Source organism: Geotrypetes seraphini, chromosome 17 (assembly GCF_902459505.1).
Source record: "Geotrypetes seraphini chromosome 17, aGeoSer1.1, whole genome shotgun sequence".
NCBI lineage: Eukaryota > Metazoa > Chordata > Amphibia > Gymnophiona > Dermophiidae > Geotrypetes > Geotrypetes seraphini.
The window spans coordinates 11,949,558-11,969,667 of NC_047100.1; the positions used below are offsets into that span (position 1 = coordinate 11,949,558).

Here is a 20,110-nt window from a genome sequence, read left to right on the forward strand (position 1 = left end):
GTCTTTTCTTCTCCACTCCACCTTTCCTCCCTCCCTGCCCCTTACATTTGTGACGCTGCCCCACCCGACCGACAACAGAACAGGCCCGGTCGGACAAATCTCCCTGTCCTGTAGCCGCGAATCTAAATTACCTTCTTACAGCAGCTGGAGTATTGAAGCTGCTGTAAGAAGGTAATTTAGATTTGCGGCTACAGGGCAGGGAGGTTTGTTGGCCGGTCCTGTTGTCGGTCGATCGGGGAACCTGACCGGCTGTGGACACTCCCCGGGGCGGACCGCCCCCCTCCTCTTTCGTACGCCATTGCCTTCCTCCTACCTGCCCTGCTGCACACAGCATAAGCGAGATTTGCATACCAAGAAGGCAGTGCAGGCAAATCTCTCTCATGCATATTCATTGTGGATATCCAGAAAACCTGGCCTGCCAGTAGATCTCGAGGATCGGACTTGGGCAGCCCTGCCTTAAAGAGTATGGTGCTGATTGCAATAGTTGACATTTATATTTTTCTGCAGCTGCTTTTCCTATCAAAAGACCAGTGCCTAATGCACAATACTATAGCTTTCCAGCCCTCAATTAATTCAATGCTTGAGTTTTCCCTAGACAGAAAACCTCAAATAGCAATTACTTGTTTGAAATTTCAGGCTTCGCCAGATTCCCAGTTATTTTCTTGTTAGCTTCTTGGAATTAAAGACTACATTCTTGTCTCAGGAGAAGCCTTGATGATTAAAGTTAAACAATGTCTTCAAAATATATATTGAGGATGTCTTCTTGTTACTGATTTATTGTATAATGTAATAAGTCAGGTTTGGTAAAGTGGCTTTGCCTTACAATGAAACAGACAAGCCATTCCCTCATCAGGGTTCATCCTTAAAGAAGCTGAAAATGAAAGCCTCTACCATACTTGTAGTATGGGTATGGGGAAATAAAACACACCTAATCATGCTCTAACTAGATTTGATTACGTTACTGTGGTCTTGGAAACAAGCAGGATCAGTTTTATTGCTCTTAGGAGCAAATACAAAGTTTGGACAAAGACATCCAATTTGATCATCTGTGTACCGTGTTTTCCTGAAAATAAGACAGTGTCTTATATTAATTTGGGGTAAAAAAAATGCATTAGGGCTTATTTTCGGAGGATGTCTTATTTTTTTTCATGTACAACAATCATCTCTCCCTTCCTCTGCTCCACCCTAATTCTTCCTCTTTCCATTCTCTCTCTCCCCCCCCATGTGCAGCATCTTTCCTCCCCTCTCACCCATCCCCTTGTGCAGCATCTTTCTAATCTTTCTATCCCTCCCTCCCATCCCCCCTGTGCAGTAGAACCCCACTGACCTCCCATCGTGAGACTGACATACCCCCACTCCGAGGCATCCAAAAACAGTAGTGGCGGCAGCGCTTTGCACGGGTTGCTTCATGGGCTTCCCCGCCGGGGCCTTCCCTCTGCTGTTTAATTTGGACCTCCCCCCCTACCAGTTTAAAAGCATGCATTTTCAACTACTGTACTTATTAGTCTGCTACCACTCTGTATGAAGACCTGTTTTCACTTTACCTTGGAGATTTACATGTTCACGAATGCACTAAAAAAAAAAAAAAATCTGTTTCACCACTAGATTTCTTTTGTACTATACTTACTCTCAAAAGTGACGAGGGCTGTAACAGAAAAAAAGACAACACAATAAATCCAGTGATAAAGCAGAGAAGGGGAGGGTTTGTGGGGGGGGCAGGGGGGGTCATAATTACTCCTGAGGCAGAGTGAAAATGTAAATTGCTGCTAAGCGTTGGACAAGCACATGACAATGCAGTAGTGTTGAGAATAGCACCTTAAAGATTTTTTTTTACTGGTGATCAGCAGTATTTGAATGTTTGTGGTGCTGTTTTAAGCAGTTGTACTTTTCTGCTTTCTTATGTGCACAAATTTTTATGGGATTGATTAAAAATCGACAGATTTTAGCTGCATACAGATTTCAAATTCCTGAGTGTCCCAGTTAATCTTAGGTTTGCTTTTGTTTTGTGAGAGCCATCTAACTTGAACTGTTCCAGATCTTCATTTCACCTGTCTCCAAGTAATCTCCATAAAAAGTGTCAATTCAAGAACTAGGTTAAGACCTGGCTCTTCTCCAAAATGTAACCCCGTCCCCTCCCTGGTACTCTTACACCTAACTCCTCTTCTTACTTACTTATATAAATCCATTGGAGTTCCGTTCTTTCCCAACCATGTAAACCGTGTCGAGCTCCACTTGTGGAGATGATGCGGTATATAAACCCAAGATTTAGTTTAGTTTAGTTAAACAGTTAAGATTTGTGTTTTTAAGGATGCCAGATGACCTGCAGCATAAGAAAACAAATCTAGCCAAGGAGTGAAACAGAATGAGAAAGAGGTTAGTGGCAGTCTTCAAAGATCTGTAGTCTTTCGACAAGGCCTGCAGTAGCACAGCAAATGTCCTTCATGTAATTTTCATCAGCTAATTAGCTTTCAGAGAACTGTAACAAGAAATGAGCGAGGTATATTACATTTTTCATAATGTATAAAAGATGTGTCAGAATAAAAAGCATGTGTACATTACCCATGAATTGGGGAGGCGTCAAACCATTTTGCAGTAAAATGCATTAAAAAATGCATCTTAAATTAGAACTTGGAAGCTTTAATAATAGACTCAGTGTGAGTAAGCGTGAGGAGCTTAAGTTTTACTGCAGCCAGTACAAGTTTATTGGGCGGCCTGTTAGAAAAATGGAACCAAAAGTTGATAAAGCAATATATCGTGATACAGTGAGAATGAATGAAATTTAGCAGAGGAAAAAAAAGGTTAATAGGTGTCTTACATGCAACTGATGTGACACTGGCAGGCAGCTTTGGGTGAAAGCTATGCTGATCAGCTTCTGATTCTTCTGGCTCATTAAAGACATGTTGTCCAATGTGAGTAGGGAGAGCTACTGGGACGTGTGGTTGCGCCTGTGGAACTTTGAGATGCTCAAGGCCTTCACTCTGTTTGCTGGAATCCTCCGATGGTTTGGCAGGCCTCATTCTTTCCCTTCTCCAACTGATTAACGCCACTCTGTCCCGGATTGACTTTGCAATTATCTTGGTATCACTTTCATGGAAGAACCCCAATTCAACCTGTAAGGATATCACTTAAATCATTAAAGGAAGATCATGCTATATCTGGGCCTGCTTAAAAGGGGCAGCACTCAGGTTTGCTTCAGACTAAACATGCAGAAACCGTGATTAAGGTCATCACATAAAATCACTTCCCAAACTAGTTCAATAGAAATTGCTTGCTCTAAAGCAGTGGTCTCCAACTCCAACCCTTTGCAGGGCCACATTTTGGATGTGTAGGTACTTGGAGGGCCTCAGAAAAAAATAGTTAATGTCTTATTAAAGAAATGACAATTTTGCATGAGGTAAAACTCTTTATAGTTTATAAATCTTTCCTTTTGGTTAAGTCTTAATAATAATATTGTCATTTATAGCTAAAGAGACATTTGATCAAAAAAACTGTTTTATTTTACTTTTGTGATTGTGATAAACATACTGAGGGTCTCAAAATAGTACCTGGCGGGCCGTGAGTTTGAGACCACTTAGTTAAGGGGAACAGTTAATCTGCTGGCTGGGTTGGACGGCAGAGGGGAGAACAGGACAATCAAGCCATTGTGACATCACTGATGAGGCTGGCTCTTATTGGTGGAATGAGGCATTATGACATCACAATCTCAGCTCTGCTTCCCAAAGGCAAACAGGCTTTCAGGTTTACAGTTTAGCTAGTGGTCTCCAACTCCAACTCTTTGCAGGGCCACATTTTGGATTTGTAGGAACTTGGAGGGCCTCAGAAAAAAAATAGTTAATGTTTTATTAAAGAAATGACAATTTTGCATGAGGTCAAACTCTTTATAGTTTATAAATCTTTCTTTTTAGCTAAGTCTTAATAATAATATTGTCATTTATAGCTAAAGAGACATATGATCAAGAAACGGTTTTATTTTACTTTTGTGATTATGATACCAAGGGCCTCAAAATAGTACCTGGCGGGCTGCATGTGGCCCCCGGGCTGCGAGTTTGAGACACTGCTCTAAAGCTATGGGTCAAATGTACCGGGTATTACTATAGACACAAAATAAGACCAAAAAACCAACCCATCTCACATTTGATTACTTAGAATCTCATCTCAACATATTCTAACTTTATATTTATAAACAATTAAAAAGATGTGATAAGTGACAAGAACTAGAAAAACATCCATGCTCTTAAACAGTTTGTTTAAAACACTGATGAAGTCTTTGTACCATTTGGACCAGGACATGCTTTAGTAAATATCAAGCAGCTCGATGTATACATCAGGGGTGTCAAAGTCCCTCCTCGAGGGCCGCAATCCAGTCGGGTTTTCAGATCTCCCCAATGAATATGCATGAGATCTATTAGCATACAATGAAAGCAGCGCATGCAAATAGATCTCATGCATATTCACTGGGGAAATCCTGAAAACTCGACTGGATTGCGGCCCTCGAGGAGGGCCTTTGAGACCCCTGATGTATAGGGTGACAGCTTAAATTTAGTGTAACCATTAACTTCTGACCTTTTGTAGTAGAGAAAATGACTAGTAAAAGGTTGAATGGAAAATTCTGTGAATATAAAAATTTTCACAAGAGTAGAACCCATTCTATACTAGATATTTTAGGCTATTGTACTTGAACTGGGCACTTGCAGTTGATATCTAAAGTCACTCATCAGATTTTCATGAGTGGGATCATAGTGAACAAAGGCCCAGTCAAAAACTGGATTGAAACATTCATTTTCCATTAGACCCAAATTACTTTTCTTGGCAGAAACCTCGCACAGAGTAATAAAACTGCCACCAAGCCTATGATTCAATGAGGACCAAAAGCTAGTAACAAAAAAGCTCGCATTTTCCTCTGGATTAGCAGACAGGTCTCAATCTTTCAATAATCTGAAGGGTAAACATGCTATAGAGGACTAACAGGATGGATGGAGACCTTTTGAAAGTGCTTCAATATGACAGGCATTTTTCAAAGAAATAGTTAAAAAGCTTGGGAGAGGATATTGACTGATAAACATTTATAGCCTTTAGAAAAGCCTCAAAGTAACTATACTTCTCCCTCCGTATCCACGGGAGTTAGGTGCATAGCCGGACCGCGAAGTGTGAAAAACCACAAATAATTTCTCAGCCAGCTCTGACCAATCCCCCGCCTCCCTCCCATGCTTTAAATACAAATTCTCACTCAAACAAACCATCTCGGACCTTATCTGGTGGTCTAGCGGGCTTTCGGGGCAGAAGCGGTATTCCTATGCTCCTGCCCCATGCAGATCGCTCATAGGAAATGGCTGCAGGGAGTTTCCGTCGTAGTCTCAAGAGACTACAGGAGCTCATGGCAGCTCATGAGCCACCTTTTCCAAAGATCGTGAAAGCTATAAAACCTCCTTGTGGCCTCATTTCATGATCACTATACTTAAAAAGCAAGGTGGTAGCAAGGAATGTGTCCTGCTTGAAAAGGTGGGGACAAAATTCAGGGATAAAACCTGAGGACCCTATATAGCAGAGCATGGAATCAAAACAAAAAGCATTTCCACTAAAATCAAAATGTAAAATGACTTTCAGAGTTGAAAAGGCGCAGGAGTGTGGGGCGGGGGGGTGGGGGGGGGGGGAGAAGTAATCTCTACCTACCTTACTGAGCAGACTAGATAGTAACAGATGGCAGATAAGACCAGCATGGCCTATGCTCAGTGGCAAATTAAATGGAAAATAAAGCACCAGGCTAGTTTTATGTATTTTTTAACACACATAGTGGCAAACTCAGTGCACCTTGATTTTAAATTAACTGCAAACACCCTGATATTGCCATAATTATGACCTTTTGTAATTACCACCTTTCTTATTGGATCTAATATACTTTTAGTGCTCGTCTATAAATGGAATCCTACTTAGCACTGGTACTAGAGCCATAAACAGCAGGAAGAATTTTGTAATTGAGTAGCATAATTTACAAAAAAAAAAAAAGGTTTTTTATATTTAGTCCGACATCCATGCATAATCTAGAGCTCTGAAGTTTTACATGGCCATGGACTTGCAGGAGTAGGCAATTCCGGTCCTCGAGATCCACAGGCCGGTCAGGTTTTCAGGATACCCCACAATGAATATGCATAAGATAGATTTACATCTCAAGGAGGCAGTGCATGCAAATCAATCCTTGCATATTTATTGCAGATATCCTGAAAACCTGACCTGCCTGTGGCTCTCGAGGACCGGAATTGCCCACCCCTGCCATAGAGCAAGCCTCTTCACTCATCCACATGCAATACATTATAAACCGGGGGTTCTCAATCCAGTCCTTGGGACACACCTAGCTTGTCAGGTTTTTAGGATGCTTTTAGGATGTTTCAATACAAGACAGTGTCTTATTTTTGGGGAAACACGGTAAGTCAAATAATAAGTTTACCGATGGTTTTTTGATGACTAATGATAGCTCACATTTAAGGGACTGCAATCGTTCAACCTGTGAGCACTTGAAGTCTTTTTCCCACCCGTGAGAATCTCTCTGTAGGATACGGCAACGTGTGTAGGCATTTTTTTTAGGATAGTCTTTAAGACCATTGAATTTAGAAAAGTTTAAGATTAGAGAATGACACGGTGACAAAATTCATCACCGTTCCCGTCCCCGCGGATAACCGCGGGAAACCATCTTCATATCATTCTTTAAAGAGAAAGGGAAGAATCAGAATATGAATGGACTCAACCACTGACCCACAAGCTTTGCTTTGAAAAATGCTGGTGTAGAAGGACTGAGGTTGATATAGGCACCAGAAAATGACATGGGATTATTTCCCGCGGTTATCCGCGGGGACGGGAACGGTGATGAATTTTGTCACCATGTCATTCTCTATTTAAGATCATGAACAGACATGTAAACCTTGGGGGAGAGGGGGAGGAGAGCACTGAATACGCACGAGAAATCTGCACCCCATGAAGGCGGAGCATGGTAAGTCTACCTCGGGAATATTCATTGCTGGCTTCCTGAAAACTTAACTGGCTGGCTAAGTGTGTCCCAAGGACTAGATTTGAGAACAGAAAAAGGAAACCATGTGCCACCTCTCCCCACTACAATCTATGCAAACACTGATGCACGACTCCAACCTCACTACCCTCATGCCACCCCTCCCCTTAAATCACTTCACTGGCTTCCTCTCTGCCTTCGCATACAGTTCAAATTCCTATTGCTGACCTACAAATGTGTTCATTCTGTTGCCCCTCAATATCTCTCCTCTTTCCTTATAAACCTCCCACAGATCTCTGCTCCCTTCTTCTCCAATGCCCAATTCCAGACTTTGTTCCTTTTATCTAGCTGTCCTTTTAAGCCTGGAATAAACCACCCGAGTTTGTCTGCCATGCCCCTTCTGTTTAAAAAAACAGACTGAAAACCCACCTTTTTGATGTAGCCTTCAATCCATACCCCTACTCTCCACTGCCCTAGCTGGCAGATTAACCATTCCCCCTAACTATATCCATGGTATCCTGTTTGTCTGTTTAGACTGTAAGCTCCCTTGAGCAGGGACCATCTCCTTTGCAACTCTGTACAGCGTTGCATATGTCTGATAGCGCTATAGAAATAATAGTAACAATAGTAATAGTAATAATTTCAACAGGCCAGTTGAACATTAAGACAAACCAATCAATCTATCCAGATGAACTTGTCTTGTTTTATGAAAACTTGGGACCCCTATATTCAAAAACTTTCACCTAGGTCAGGGGTGTCAAAGTCACTTCTCGAGGGCCACAATCCAGTTGGGTTGTCAGGATTTCCCTAATGAATATGCATGACATCTATTTGCATGCACTGCTTTCATGGTATGCTAATAGATCTCATGCATATTCATTGGGGAAATCCTGAAAACCCGACTGGATTGAGGCCCTCGAGGAGGGACTTTGACACCCCTGACCTAGAGCAAGAAGTTTAATTCTTAATGAATTGCATTAAAACTATGGTTGCCTTCATTGTATTCCAAAACCTGGCTGTTTTTGTCACCTTTCATCCTGGGAGGGAAGGGAAAATGGGATGGAGAGGGAGAAGGGTGTTAATGTGGGATTATGGTTTGTCATATAAAATGTTTGGAGGAATGATAGTATATTATGATAATACTGTATAGATTATATGGATTGGAATTTAAATGTGAGAAATTATTTGTAAGGAATATCTTTATATATAATATGAATGTATTTTTCTTTTGTTCCTTCAATAAAAATGTTTGAACAAAAAAAAAAAGTTTACACAAAAGCAGTCCCTGTTCTATTAATTAGAAACGAGACATACAGAAGAGTGCCCACAATGTGATAATGGTAGGTTTCCTGTTCATTCAGACTCAGGCGTTGTAGATGACAATGGAAGCAAACATAGTAAAAAGAAGCTGTGTTGGAACGTGAAGTATGTTTATCTGCATGTGAAATTGTATTGTCAGTAGCATGAAATGCATGAATGTTTTACAGATGTGTAGACTGTGGAGAAATGTTGGACAAAATTTGGGGTAGGTGTCAATTGTAGGGTAGTAAAGTATGAGGATATCATGGTAGATACCGACGTCCCAAAAATCATTAAATTCACCATAATACACATTAAAATGACTAGTTCCAAAGGAGCTCAGGATGCTCTACCGACACAATTCACGGTGATAAACTTCAAAGAAACCAAAACTAGCCATCAAGTCTCGGGGGAGGGGGAAGGGGGGGCTTTGCAAGGTTGTTAAAAACTTGGTCACTTTTGGTTCACTGTCTCCCTCAATTTCTACTAAAGTGGACTCACTTGGATAGAATGTTGTTCATGTTGTCTATTTGAGAGAAAAAGTAAAACTCCAAACACACCTGCCAACGAAACTTAACAAGTTTCCCGAAACCAGCCTGGTTGGACCTGGCATCCTGCGGAGCTCCCTGCTTTTGGGAGACCGCTGCATCATCTGCTTTTTTCCAGCTAAGTCGGCGTTGATTTGATCGGGAGTTCTCTGGGGGTGGTTCTCTGACAGACTGTTAATTGACCTTATTCATGTTATAGTTTTGTGCTTGATTTTGCACCTTCACGGTTTGATTTTTCACACACTACGGCAGTGCCCGATGATGGTGTGGGGGCAGGGACTGGTTGGCCCTTGTCTCAGATGTAAAGCATAGGAGTATTGCTCCCTTTGCTGCCTAATCACACTGAGGGCACGCCATCACTAAATTATACAAATTATATTGATTAACCGATGTTTGATTTTTTATCATTTATGGGCTTATCTGGATTTGGTCAACTGACAGTCTCTCTGAGAACCGAATGATCTTTTCTGCCTTTCTGTTGGTGTCTATTTGAGAGAGACATCTAGAACATAAGAACATAAGCAGTGCCTCTGCTGGGTCAGACCAGAGGTCCATCACGTCCAGCCGTCCATCACGCGGTGGCCCATCAGGTCCAGGACTTGTATAGTAATCCTCTATCCCCTTTTCCTTCAGGAAATTATCTAATCCCTTCTTGAACCCCAAAACTGTATTCTGTCCTATCACACCCTCTGGAAGCGCATTCCAGGTGTCCACCACTGGGTGAAGAACTTCCTAGCTTTGGTTCTGAATTTGTCCCCTCTTAATTTTTCCAAATGCCTTCTCGTTCTTGTAGTTTTCAAAAGTGTGCCTTCACACTTTTGAAAACTACAAGAACGAGAGGGCATTCGGAAAAATCTAGTACTTACACCTTTAGAGATGTACCTCTGGTGTCAAGCACGCAGAGTACTTAATTTGGATCAAGACGCTTTACTGCAAATAGTCACAATTAAACATTATTTTACCATTTCTTGTGCAACATCATCAGGAGTTTCCTTCTCCAGATCAAAGGTAAACTCAATGGCTCCATTATCTTTGGGTTTTCCTTTTAGTTTCTTAGGATCTTCTACCCAAAGTCTTAAGGCAATAGAGGATTTCCTACCATGGTCTTCCTCTGCAAGTTCCACTCTTACCCCAGTATCTTCAGCAAAAAAGGCATGGCTTAGCAAGTCTTTAATTTTGTATCTAAATTAAAATACACAAGAAATGCTATTCAGAATTACTTCAGTTTTAAAGTCAACGTGATACAATATTATATAACTTGAGGGGAGGGGGGTTGGGTCGGTCAGTGTGAGCTACATGATTTATAGAGAAAACATTTTCATTTCATTGTTAACTTCAAATACCCAAAAGACGTAACATTTTATCAAAACAAAATCCCAGTTAACTAGGCAATGGATCTTTCCCCATGCCATCCCAAACCAACCTCTCTTCTTCATTTTTGCAGATACATTCTCCAATGATTTCTTTGATTTCAGGATCAGTAACTTTTTCAAAGCTTGCTGGCTTGACACCCTAAAAATGAGAGTCAACATGTTGTTCAAGATAATGAAGTGAATTGCAGGTCAAAGTACCATTCATGAACCAGAACGCACCCTGAACATGTAAATTGCTATTTTACAATATTTATAGAAATTTCACTGTATTTCAATCAGTTGATTTAATTGCTATCTTGACAGCTTGAAATTCATCTTGGAAATCACCCTTCTTTGCTAGTAAGATTTGGCAGTCATTCCTAGTGTCTCAAACTATACAGTATTTAAAAAAAACCCCAAAAACAACAACCAACACACAAAACAAAACCCCACATGTAACTCATGGAGTGTTAATGGTCAATGAGTAAAAAATGGTGTGCTTGTTACTAGCTCAACTAAAAGATTTAGCTTACTTTGAATTGTTTGCTGCACAGAACGAACAAAATGTCCTTCAAACTTAAAAATAAGGCAGCTCCTAAGGTAAAAATAATTAATGCTCTGGGTAGTACTTTTATCACATTCGAAACCAAGCCGTTACAGAAGAGCTCAAAAGTGTGTACTAATGGAACGCTATGGTTTTTATCTATGGGGGGGGGGGGAGGGGGAGTGTCCCCTGCCTCAAATTCTACACAAAATGTGATCTTCTGGCTGCCAGTCTGACCGATCTTGGACTGAGACTCAACCTACACGCCATGCATCCTTAATTATTCTCGCTTTCTTTTAAATTGTATTTCTCCCCACTATCCTATTTGTTAATTGGACCCCTTTTTAAATTTTTTACTGTAAAACGCTTAGAATTTATGATAAGTATTTTATCAAATTTTTAATAAACTTGAGACTTGGAAACAGGAGGAGAAGAAACACAGCCGGCTCCAATAACGCCCAAACAGCTGGGCATGAACATAAGAACATAAGCATCGCCTCTGCCGAGTCAGACCATAGGTCCATTGTGCCCAGCAGTCCGCACCCGCGGTGGCCCCCCAGGTCCGTGCCCTGTAAGTGATCCTTTGCTTAAGACATTTTATCCTATATAGTACCCCTCTAACTATACCTCTCAATCCCCTTTTCCTTCAGGAACTTGTCCAACCCCTTTTTGAAACCCAAAATCGTACTCTGTTCTACCACCAGCCAAACAGCGCCTGATAAATTAGGGTTATGCGCAAGTTACTGGGGAACGGACCCTGAGCTCCAAAAATATTAAAGCAGGCTGGCTAGACAGGTGTCCCTGAGGGCTGATCCTGCTAGCAGCAGACTTCCACCACATGAGTCTGCGTCTTCTGTCGGGCAGAGATCCCACCACAAGGGAACCACTAGGCCCGAAAGCCTCAAACCTTGGATGCGAACCCCCCCTCCCCGAAACTAAACCACAGCAAAAGACAGCTTCTCAACTTGTGTGCAGAAGTGAAAACTGAGGGCGCACGGGGCAGTCCTCTGGGAAGGAGGCAGAGCCCAAAGATGAGCGACTTTCTTCTGCAGCAACTTGCAGGTTCAGGGACAAAAACCTACCGTTCAGGACTACTAGACACATTGCACTAGAATGTTTATTAGCACAGCTGCAACACTACTTTATCCTAAATGAAAACTAAAATTCATTTTTTTCTACATTTGTTGTCTGGAGCCAACATATTTAGAAAACGGTCTCTATGGTTAACTGGTTTCCTTTTCTTCTCCCCCTCTTAATTGTTGCCAAGATCTCTCTCTTTTTTCTTCTCCTTTTCAACTTGACTTTCTTCAATTTATGTCTCTCCCCCCTCCCCTCCAGTGTTGGTAAAACAAAGAAAGGCATCGTGGGACTACTAGTCATCCGTGTGGCTACTGGCCCCACCCCCTGACATCACTTGCAGTTCTGGGGGCAGAGCTGGCAGCTGCACGGATGAATAGAGCAGCCACTGTTGAAACAGCAGCAGAGGTAGCGGGGTGTGAGGAGATTCTTGAAGGTGCCATGGCACCCGTGGCTCCCCATGTTTCAATGCCCATGCTTTCAGATGGCTAAAAGAAGGGAAGGTAAAGCAGCAAGCCACAATGCTTGGATAAGCCTTTTACCAATCAGACTTTGATCGTGTCAGCAATCCACACCATGGCCTACCAACGGACCTGTTTATCCTACCAAACAGCATGCTCAAGCTACCCTGAAGGCTTTGGGGTGGGGGTAGGCTTGCTTGCCCACTCTTGTTCCATCCCATATCTATAATTAAGAGACCATGGAAGGCAAAACTAGCTGCAAGATATTAAAATTAATTTGTAACACTAATTTAAAAAAAAAAAAAAAAAAATTTAAATCAATCTTTGGTAATAACATAATCAGGTCTGGCCTATATATTACTTCAGGAGAGCAAATGTCCAATTACTGTAAACTCTTACTCATTTAAATGGCCAGAAACTGCAGCTCAAGCCGGCGCCGCTCCACCAACAATGCGCACCACGTACAAGCACGCAGGCTTGACGGGGGAGTTCAGAGGTCCTGGAGGATGGCCGGCTTGAATCGGAAGCCGGGAGGTGCTGGTTAATGGCAAAGGCATCGCAGAAGAGGGAGGAGAGCCGCACGGGGACCCCGGGGAAAGGAAACCACAATGCTGCAAGGGCTGCAGCACCCACAGACAGGTACCCACCCACCCCTGGGCCACCCTAGTGAGAGCTCATGTAGCGAGCCAACACTCATTTTGTGAGACGAAAGTTTGCTGAGTGTTTTGCAAAACACTCGGGTTACTCGCAAACCGAGGTTCCACTGTAATCTACCACAAGTCATTCTTAATGTTTAAAACACAGTTTTTAATTTGGCATTTAATCTAGCATAAAACAACTTTATTTCTGGTTGAGATGTGGTGACTTTTCAGGAGACCACATTGAAGTTTACCTATCATTTGAACAATTTTCGTTTTCTTTTTTGAATAGTAAGGCTAAGTCTTTCCTACTAATTTTGCCATTCTTTTCTTAACTCGCGTTGCTTGCTTTTATGTTTTGTAAGCTGCACTGATGTTTCTGCTGAGTTCAATAAAGATGATTTTAGCAGAAATTGGAGGGTACCAAATTTTAACAAACAAACAAGCTCCAGGATTTACTTTTCTTCAAACCCCATTTCTGAGGCAACAAATACAATGCATACTTAATCTGTGATACAGACAGTCCTAATTCTAGGATACCCAATTTGGGACTTGCACAACATTCCACTTAGGTAGGACTTACACTTGTAACTTTTCGATAAATTTGAGCAGCATTCTGGCATTCTGAGTAGGGATACTCTGAGGTAGCCATTTCCAACATGCACATTCCAAAAGCATACACATCCACAGACTCATCGTAATGCTCTTCATACATTTCTGGGGCCATGAATTCTGGAGTACCTGGATTTACACAACAGAAAAAGGAAAACCTTATGCTAACAAAAAACAAGGACTCAATTGAAGTAACAACTTTAGAGCCCTTAAAAGGGCAGCATGGATTGCCGAGAAGAGGATATGTACTTAGTAAATGAACAAAATGAGCTATTTTCCTTTTATTAAGTTAATTCATTTGAATTCCAACATATATAAGCTGCCATGTTCTCTAGTGAAATAGACTGGGGAAGATCATTTAAGGCTATGCAACTATCAGATTGGCTTTAATGAATGACCTCTTTGGCTCCTCATTACTACATGCTAGTTGATAAATTAACATCCAGAATATGTTTTTAGTAACACTTATGCCCGATGGGAGTGAATGGATGCTTTATTTCAGCCACCTATAAAAAAAAGGCTCCTTTTACAAAGGTTTTAACGGAGATTTCGGCAGTAGGAACCCAAGCACAGTACTGGGTAGAGTTTTGGATTCTTGCCCAGAAATAGCTAAGAAAAAAAAATTTTTTTAATTTAAATTGAATCAGGTTGGGCAGACTGGATGGACCATGTGGGTCTTTATCTGCCGTCATCTACTATGTTACTATGTTAAAGATGCGTTAAGGCCTTAACGCGCAGAATAGCATGCGCTAAATTGCCACTCACACTAGACCTCAACGCCAGCATTGAGCTGACGTTATTCTTTTTTTTTTTTATTATTATTATTTATTTATGAATTTCAAATTTACAATTCAAGATAAATCTTGTACAGAAAGTGATTACATCAAATGAACAAAGAAATAGACCTCATAAATTTACATAGAAAAAATTTTTTTTTGTATAATCTCTCAAGTCCACAATTATGATCCATGATGTATATTAAACAGAACTAAAAGAAACTTATTCATTAAAGATAAGCTGTACATGGTAAACTGATATTCAGGCGTCTAATTTATTCTAAACTAAACTAAACCTTAGGTTTATATACTGCACCATCTCCGTAGACGCAGAGCTCGGTACGGTTTACAGGAAATTAGGATGCGAAAGGAATTCCAGTGGAGGGTTTAAGGATTAGGTGTAGGAGGGTGTGGATGGGTGGGATAGGTCTAAGAGGGGGGGGAAGTGTTACAGTTTTGAGAATAGCCAGGTTTTTAGGTGTTTACGGAAAAGTGGGAGGGAGCTTGAGGTTCGGAGCGTACCGCACGGTAATTTTTGTGCGTGCGCTAAAAACGCTAGCGCACCTTAGTAAAAGGAGCCCTAATGATTCTTCTTTTAAATAGGTATTTTGGGTGAATTTGGCAGTAACATTCTGTAATCAGGAAAACTGCTAATTTAAAAAGAGTTTGGTGAGGAGAATAGACCAGATAACAAGAATATTTTAAGAAAAGAATTGACCCCCCTGCTTTACAAAGCTGCGCCAGGGCTTTTAGCTGCGGTAACCGCTCCGATGCTCATGGAATTCCTATGAGCATCCAGGCTGTTACAGCTGCAGCCGGCACTAAAAGTGTTCTCTTTATTGAAGGGAACGGTATTTAAAGTATTTCTCTCTGGAAAAAAGGAGGCTCAGGGGAGATATGATAGAGACCTTCAAGATCATGAGGGGCATAGAGAGGGTGGATAGGGACAGATTCTTCAGACTGAAGGGGACAACAAGTACGAGGGGGCATTCGGAGAAACTGAAGGGAGATAGGTTCAAAACAAATGCAAGGAATTTTTTTTTCACCCAAAGGGTTGTGGACACCTGGAATGCGCTACCGGAGGAAGTGATCGGGCAGAGTACGGTACAGGGATTCAAACAGGGATTGGACGGATTCCTGAGGGATAAAGGGATCGTGGGATACTGAGGGAGGAGCTGGGATGTAATACAAGTATAGAAAGCTAACCAGGAAATAAGTATAGAAACCCAACCAGGTCGTGCATGTGCAAGACCGGAGGGTTAGGACTCCGATGGGAAGATAGGACTTCAATGGGAAACCAAGGTGGCAAGGGGGCCCCTTCTGGTGATTCAGACAGGTCGTAACCTGTTTGGGCCGCCGCGGGAGCGGACTGCCGGGCAGGATGGACCTATGGTCTGACCCGGCGGAGGCACTGCTTATGTTCTTATGTAAGTGGCCAAAGTTGGCTCTATTTAAGAATAAACCCCCCCCCTTTTATGAATCCGTGTTAGGACTTTTTTTATCACTGGCCGCAGCGGTAAAAGTTCCAAAGCTCATAGGAATTCTGCGAGCGTCAGAGCTTTTGCCGCCGTGGACGGTGATAAAACCCCCCACTAATGCAGCTTCATAAAGGGGGGGGGAATCTCTTTGGAAAACACAATTTGAGGAAGGGAATGCTGAGAGTGGAGGAGCCCTGAAGATGATGCACCATTGAAGATTTTAGCAAGTTTAAAGTAAGAAAGGTTCCTAGTTAACCCTTTCAGGACCAAGGGACATATTTGTCCCATAACTTTAAAATCCTATAAATTTTGATTGGGATAGCCTACAGTTCTAAATTTGATATGTACGGATTCCATATGATACTGCCTTTATGTAAACAAACTGGTTCCAACATTCATTCATTAGCGTCGTTGCTAGATTGACGAGAAGATTCACTTGCCACACTGTCCATAAGCCAGAAGTGTGATTTTTTTAAATAAAAATAATGATATTTCACAAAAAAAATCAATTTTTTGGCATCTGCAAGCCCTTTTTACCATAAAAATGTCGTCAAAACCACAAAAATTGGCCTACGATCCTTATGGTCCTGAAAGGGTTAAGCATAAGACATTTTATTTTCCAGGAAGAGTACAAGTACTGCAGATCTCCAGCAGGGAGTCCGTTCTTCTTTGATCGATTTTAAAGGTTAAGGTTACAGCTTCTACAAGAAGAAGAAACAAAGACGGAAGGTCTTCAGACGAGTCATCTGTATCCGCCAGTTAGAAACTCAAACACATAGGAAGCACTCAGATTGTGGTGTTCAGTAGTCTTGGTATAGCAGTTCTAAAGAAAGTTGTGATTTCAGTTGAAAAGACAGAACCTTCAGCTGAATTTACTATTTCAAGAGGTCTGGCATACTTTGAAATTATTTATTGAATTTCAATACACATTTTTAATCTTTTAAAAAAGTTTTTAAACTACATGGATGTACTTCAACCTGATGTACCTCTAAAATACTTCCAGATAACCTTGACTAAACTTAGCATGCCAATGTAATTTCGAAAGTTCTCTGTAATGTCGCTGTCTGTATACAGCCTCTTCCCTTGTAAACCGCTTAGAACTGTTTGTGGTATGGCGGTATATAAAAATAAAGTTATTATTAATAGTAAGAGAAAAGGATGCAACATTCAATGTCACTCTATACCAGGGGTCTCGAAGTCCCTCCTTGAGGGCCGCAATCCAGTCGGGTTTTCAGGATTTCCCCAATGAATCTGCATGAGATCTATGTGCATGCATTGCTTTCAATGCATATTCATTGGGGAAATCCTGAAAACCCAACTGGATTGCGGCCCTCAAGGAGGGGTTTTGAGATCCCTGCTTATACCTTGGCAACCAGTCACAAGGCTGACCAAATGCTGACCTCTCAAGTTCCAAAAACGAATAAATCCATGTACTGCATATCTAGGCTACTTTGAAATATTTTGAGTGTGTTTATAAAAAGTGGCAAAGCTCGGCATACATTAATTTGAATTACACTGCATATCAACCAGACAAACTTTATTTATTGTGCAATACTTATATTCTCTAAGCATACACTTAAAGCAGGGGTTTTTTTTAAGGCTCTTTGGAATAGTGCAGCATTCTTCAACAAAGTTTTATGAAGATCTGCTAGATCGTCATCAATCCTTCTGCTTGTACATTTTTGTATTCTAGTTTTATACTTTTTTGTTTTTATAAATATAAATCTATATTTATAAAAATAACAAAAAAGAGAAACAGGTCTGTTGTTAAAACCTGGAGTTTTAGCCCTTGGGGCGACTTTCTATTTGCGTCACCCATGCAAATGCGTTGTGCATTATTCTTCACAAAAGTTTTGTCTTTTTTGAACCCTTCCAACTGTCTACGTTTCTCTCTTTGTCATGTATGGAAAAAGAAATGAATAAGAGCTAAAGCCCTAATGTGAGAAAATGTGATTTTCCCTGTGTTCAGCTTAATCTAGCCTATGTTTTATTTAAATTTTCCTTCAGTTCGTTAAATACATTTTGGATTTAATCAAAGGAGGTCTTGAGCTGGGAACTAAGCTAATAATTTGTTCTTTTCAGTATATTATAATTCTTTTTCTTTTTTTTATGTTTAGATCCTGCTTTCGGTACAAGTTTATACTTGATATGTTTAATGTAAAAAAATTTTTTTTAAAAAGAGAAACAGACAGGAGAATGAACATTGCCTTGAAAGCAGAAACCAAGAGTTCTATTCCAACTACTTCCTTATTTTAATGCACGCTAATACACACACACTTCGTTTCCATCCTTAAATATTGCATATTCCAGAACCCAACTAGACATTCTATCTGACTCTTCATAACATCTTGTTCTCCTATGTTCGCAGTGGCGGTTTTGCTGGATTACAGTATTTGCCATTTACTCTTATTGAGCATATTTTTGTACCAGTTACTCGTTCACCAATTTCCTTCTGCTTCCATTATTCTAGACATACTCATATCATGTGGTACATCCACGTTCATTCCGTGGTACTGAACCCCTTATTCTTTAGAGGCCAACTCTCCCTACATCCCTTTCTCTTAAGCTAGGGAGTCCCATCTGCGACAATATGCAGGCAGATATTCTCACAGACTCGCGCTATGTCAATGACAAATTACCTTTATCACAAAAATGATGAGGAAGAGAAATATTTTCTTTTCAAGCTAAATTTTTCCACTCATCTGTTTCTTCTTTAATCTTCTTATAAATTACTCAAATTAATTTATCATTTTTTCTTCAAACCACTCGTGCTATCATTCATAGTCAACTGGAAATACTTTCAAGTTAAAATTGAAATTAAACGGGATAAAGAAACCTCAAGTGCTCGCGGCAGTTTGCTTTTTAGAACTACACTTCCCCCTCCGTATACGTGGTTTCCATATCTACGGTTTCGATTATTTGCTATTTTCTACCAAAATAATCATTTTCATTTTTCGGGCTATTTTAAGCCCTGTGAGCCCCCCCCCCCCCCCTTTAAGTCTTACCTGGTGGTCTAGCGGGTTTTTGGACAGGAGCAATCTTCCCACGCTCCTGCCCCATGCAGATCGCTTACAGGAAATGGCTGCCTTGAGCTCCCGTCGTAGTCTTGAGAGACGACGGGAGCTCAAGGCAGACATTTCCTGTGAGCGATCTGCATGGGGCAGGAGCGTGGGAAAATCGCTCCTGCCCGAAAACCCGCTAGACCACCAAGTAAGGCTTAAGGGGGGGCTTACAGGGCTTAAAATAGCCAGGGTGAAGCGGGGGTTAGGGGCAGAACCGGCCCAAATATTATTTGTGGGTTTTTTTTTTTTATATTCACGGGCCGGCTCTGCCCCTAACCACCGTGGATACGGAGGGAGAAGTGTAGTCTAAGTCACAACTGCCTAATGCGAGCTATCACAGGTTTCAACAATCTCCCTGTAAACTAACCGTACTTATATTTTACTCTCTTTTATATAGATGTTGAAAGTACTTAGCTTAGATAAGCGTTAGTAAATCCTTGTTCCAATTGAAATGGCTAGAAATCTCACAGCCTATCCACCTCCCCTAGCTGGCTTCTTCACTTGGTCATAGAACTGACGACCTCATGGGTCAGCATTGGGAGGGAAGGCCCTCGCGCGTGTACAGAGGGGGAAGTTTCGAAGCTTCACTAAAAGCTTAGTGACAGTACACTTTAGCACTGTCCATACCGGGCTCTGTGGATAATGTCACCCATCTGTGCTGTCCCTGGATAACACCATCTACAGGTAAATAGTAACTTTGCTAAACAGCGAGATGACTTTATATTTTATAAATGCGAGTTTTGATATTACCGTATTTTCACGCATATAACACGCGCATTATACACGGTCTCTGATGTCAGAGAAAGGGCGGGACCGCCGGAAGACGAAGCAGCGCAGACGCAGGGCTCGCAGAAGGGCCGGGACCGCCAAGAGGAAGCAGCAGGACACCGGTAGGAGCTTCTACATGATGGGGGGGGGGGGGTCGGGAGGCTGTGGGGGTGCGCGCGGTCCTTCAGGGTGGGGGTGCGGGTGGGAGTGCGTGCGAGCGGTCCTTCGGGGTGCGGGTGCGAGCGGTCCTGCGGGGATGGTGTGTGAATCGGACGTCGGGGGGGGGGGGGCATCAGGCTTTCAGGATGGGGACAAGACTTCAAGGGGGAGAGGAGAGTCGGGGTGGGCGAAAGGAGAGTCGGGGTGGCCAGAGGAGAGTCGGGGCGGGCGAAAGGAGAGTCGGGCGGCGACGGGAGAGTCGGGGCAGCATGCGCAGTATACGGGTGTGCGCGGTATATAAAATTTTTTTTACATATATGTCGGTTTCCCACGCGCTAT

The 20,110-nt window shown here is 41.8% G+C and overlaps 1 protein-coding gene across 19 annotated transcripts in view; it reads right to left on the minus strand.

Annotated features, from left to right (window-relative positions):
- The window catches only part of WNK2 (WNK lysine deficient protein kinase 2), a 206,437-nt gene that overhangs the window by 92,936 nt on the left and 93,391 nt on the right, over window positions 1-20,110 (minus strand). For all 19 annotated transcript variants that reach the window (XM_033926235.1, XM_033926236.1, XM_033926238.1 and 16 more), the window contains 4 exons: window positions 13,500-13,657; window positions 10,268-10,356; window positions 9,807-10,026; window positions 2,816-3,110 (listed from right to left, as the gene is read on the minus strand). In XM_033926235.1, coding sequence (XP_033782126.1) covers window positions 2,816-3,110; window positions 9,807-10,026; window positions 10,268-10,356; window positions 13,500-13,657 — 762 coding nt within the window. The remainder of the gene's footprint in view (window positions 1-2,815; window positions 3,111-9,806; window positions 10,027-10,267; window positions 10,357-13,499; window positions 13,658-20,110) is intronic.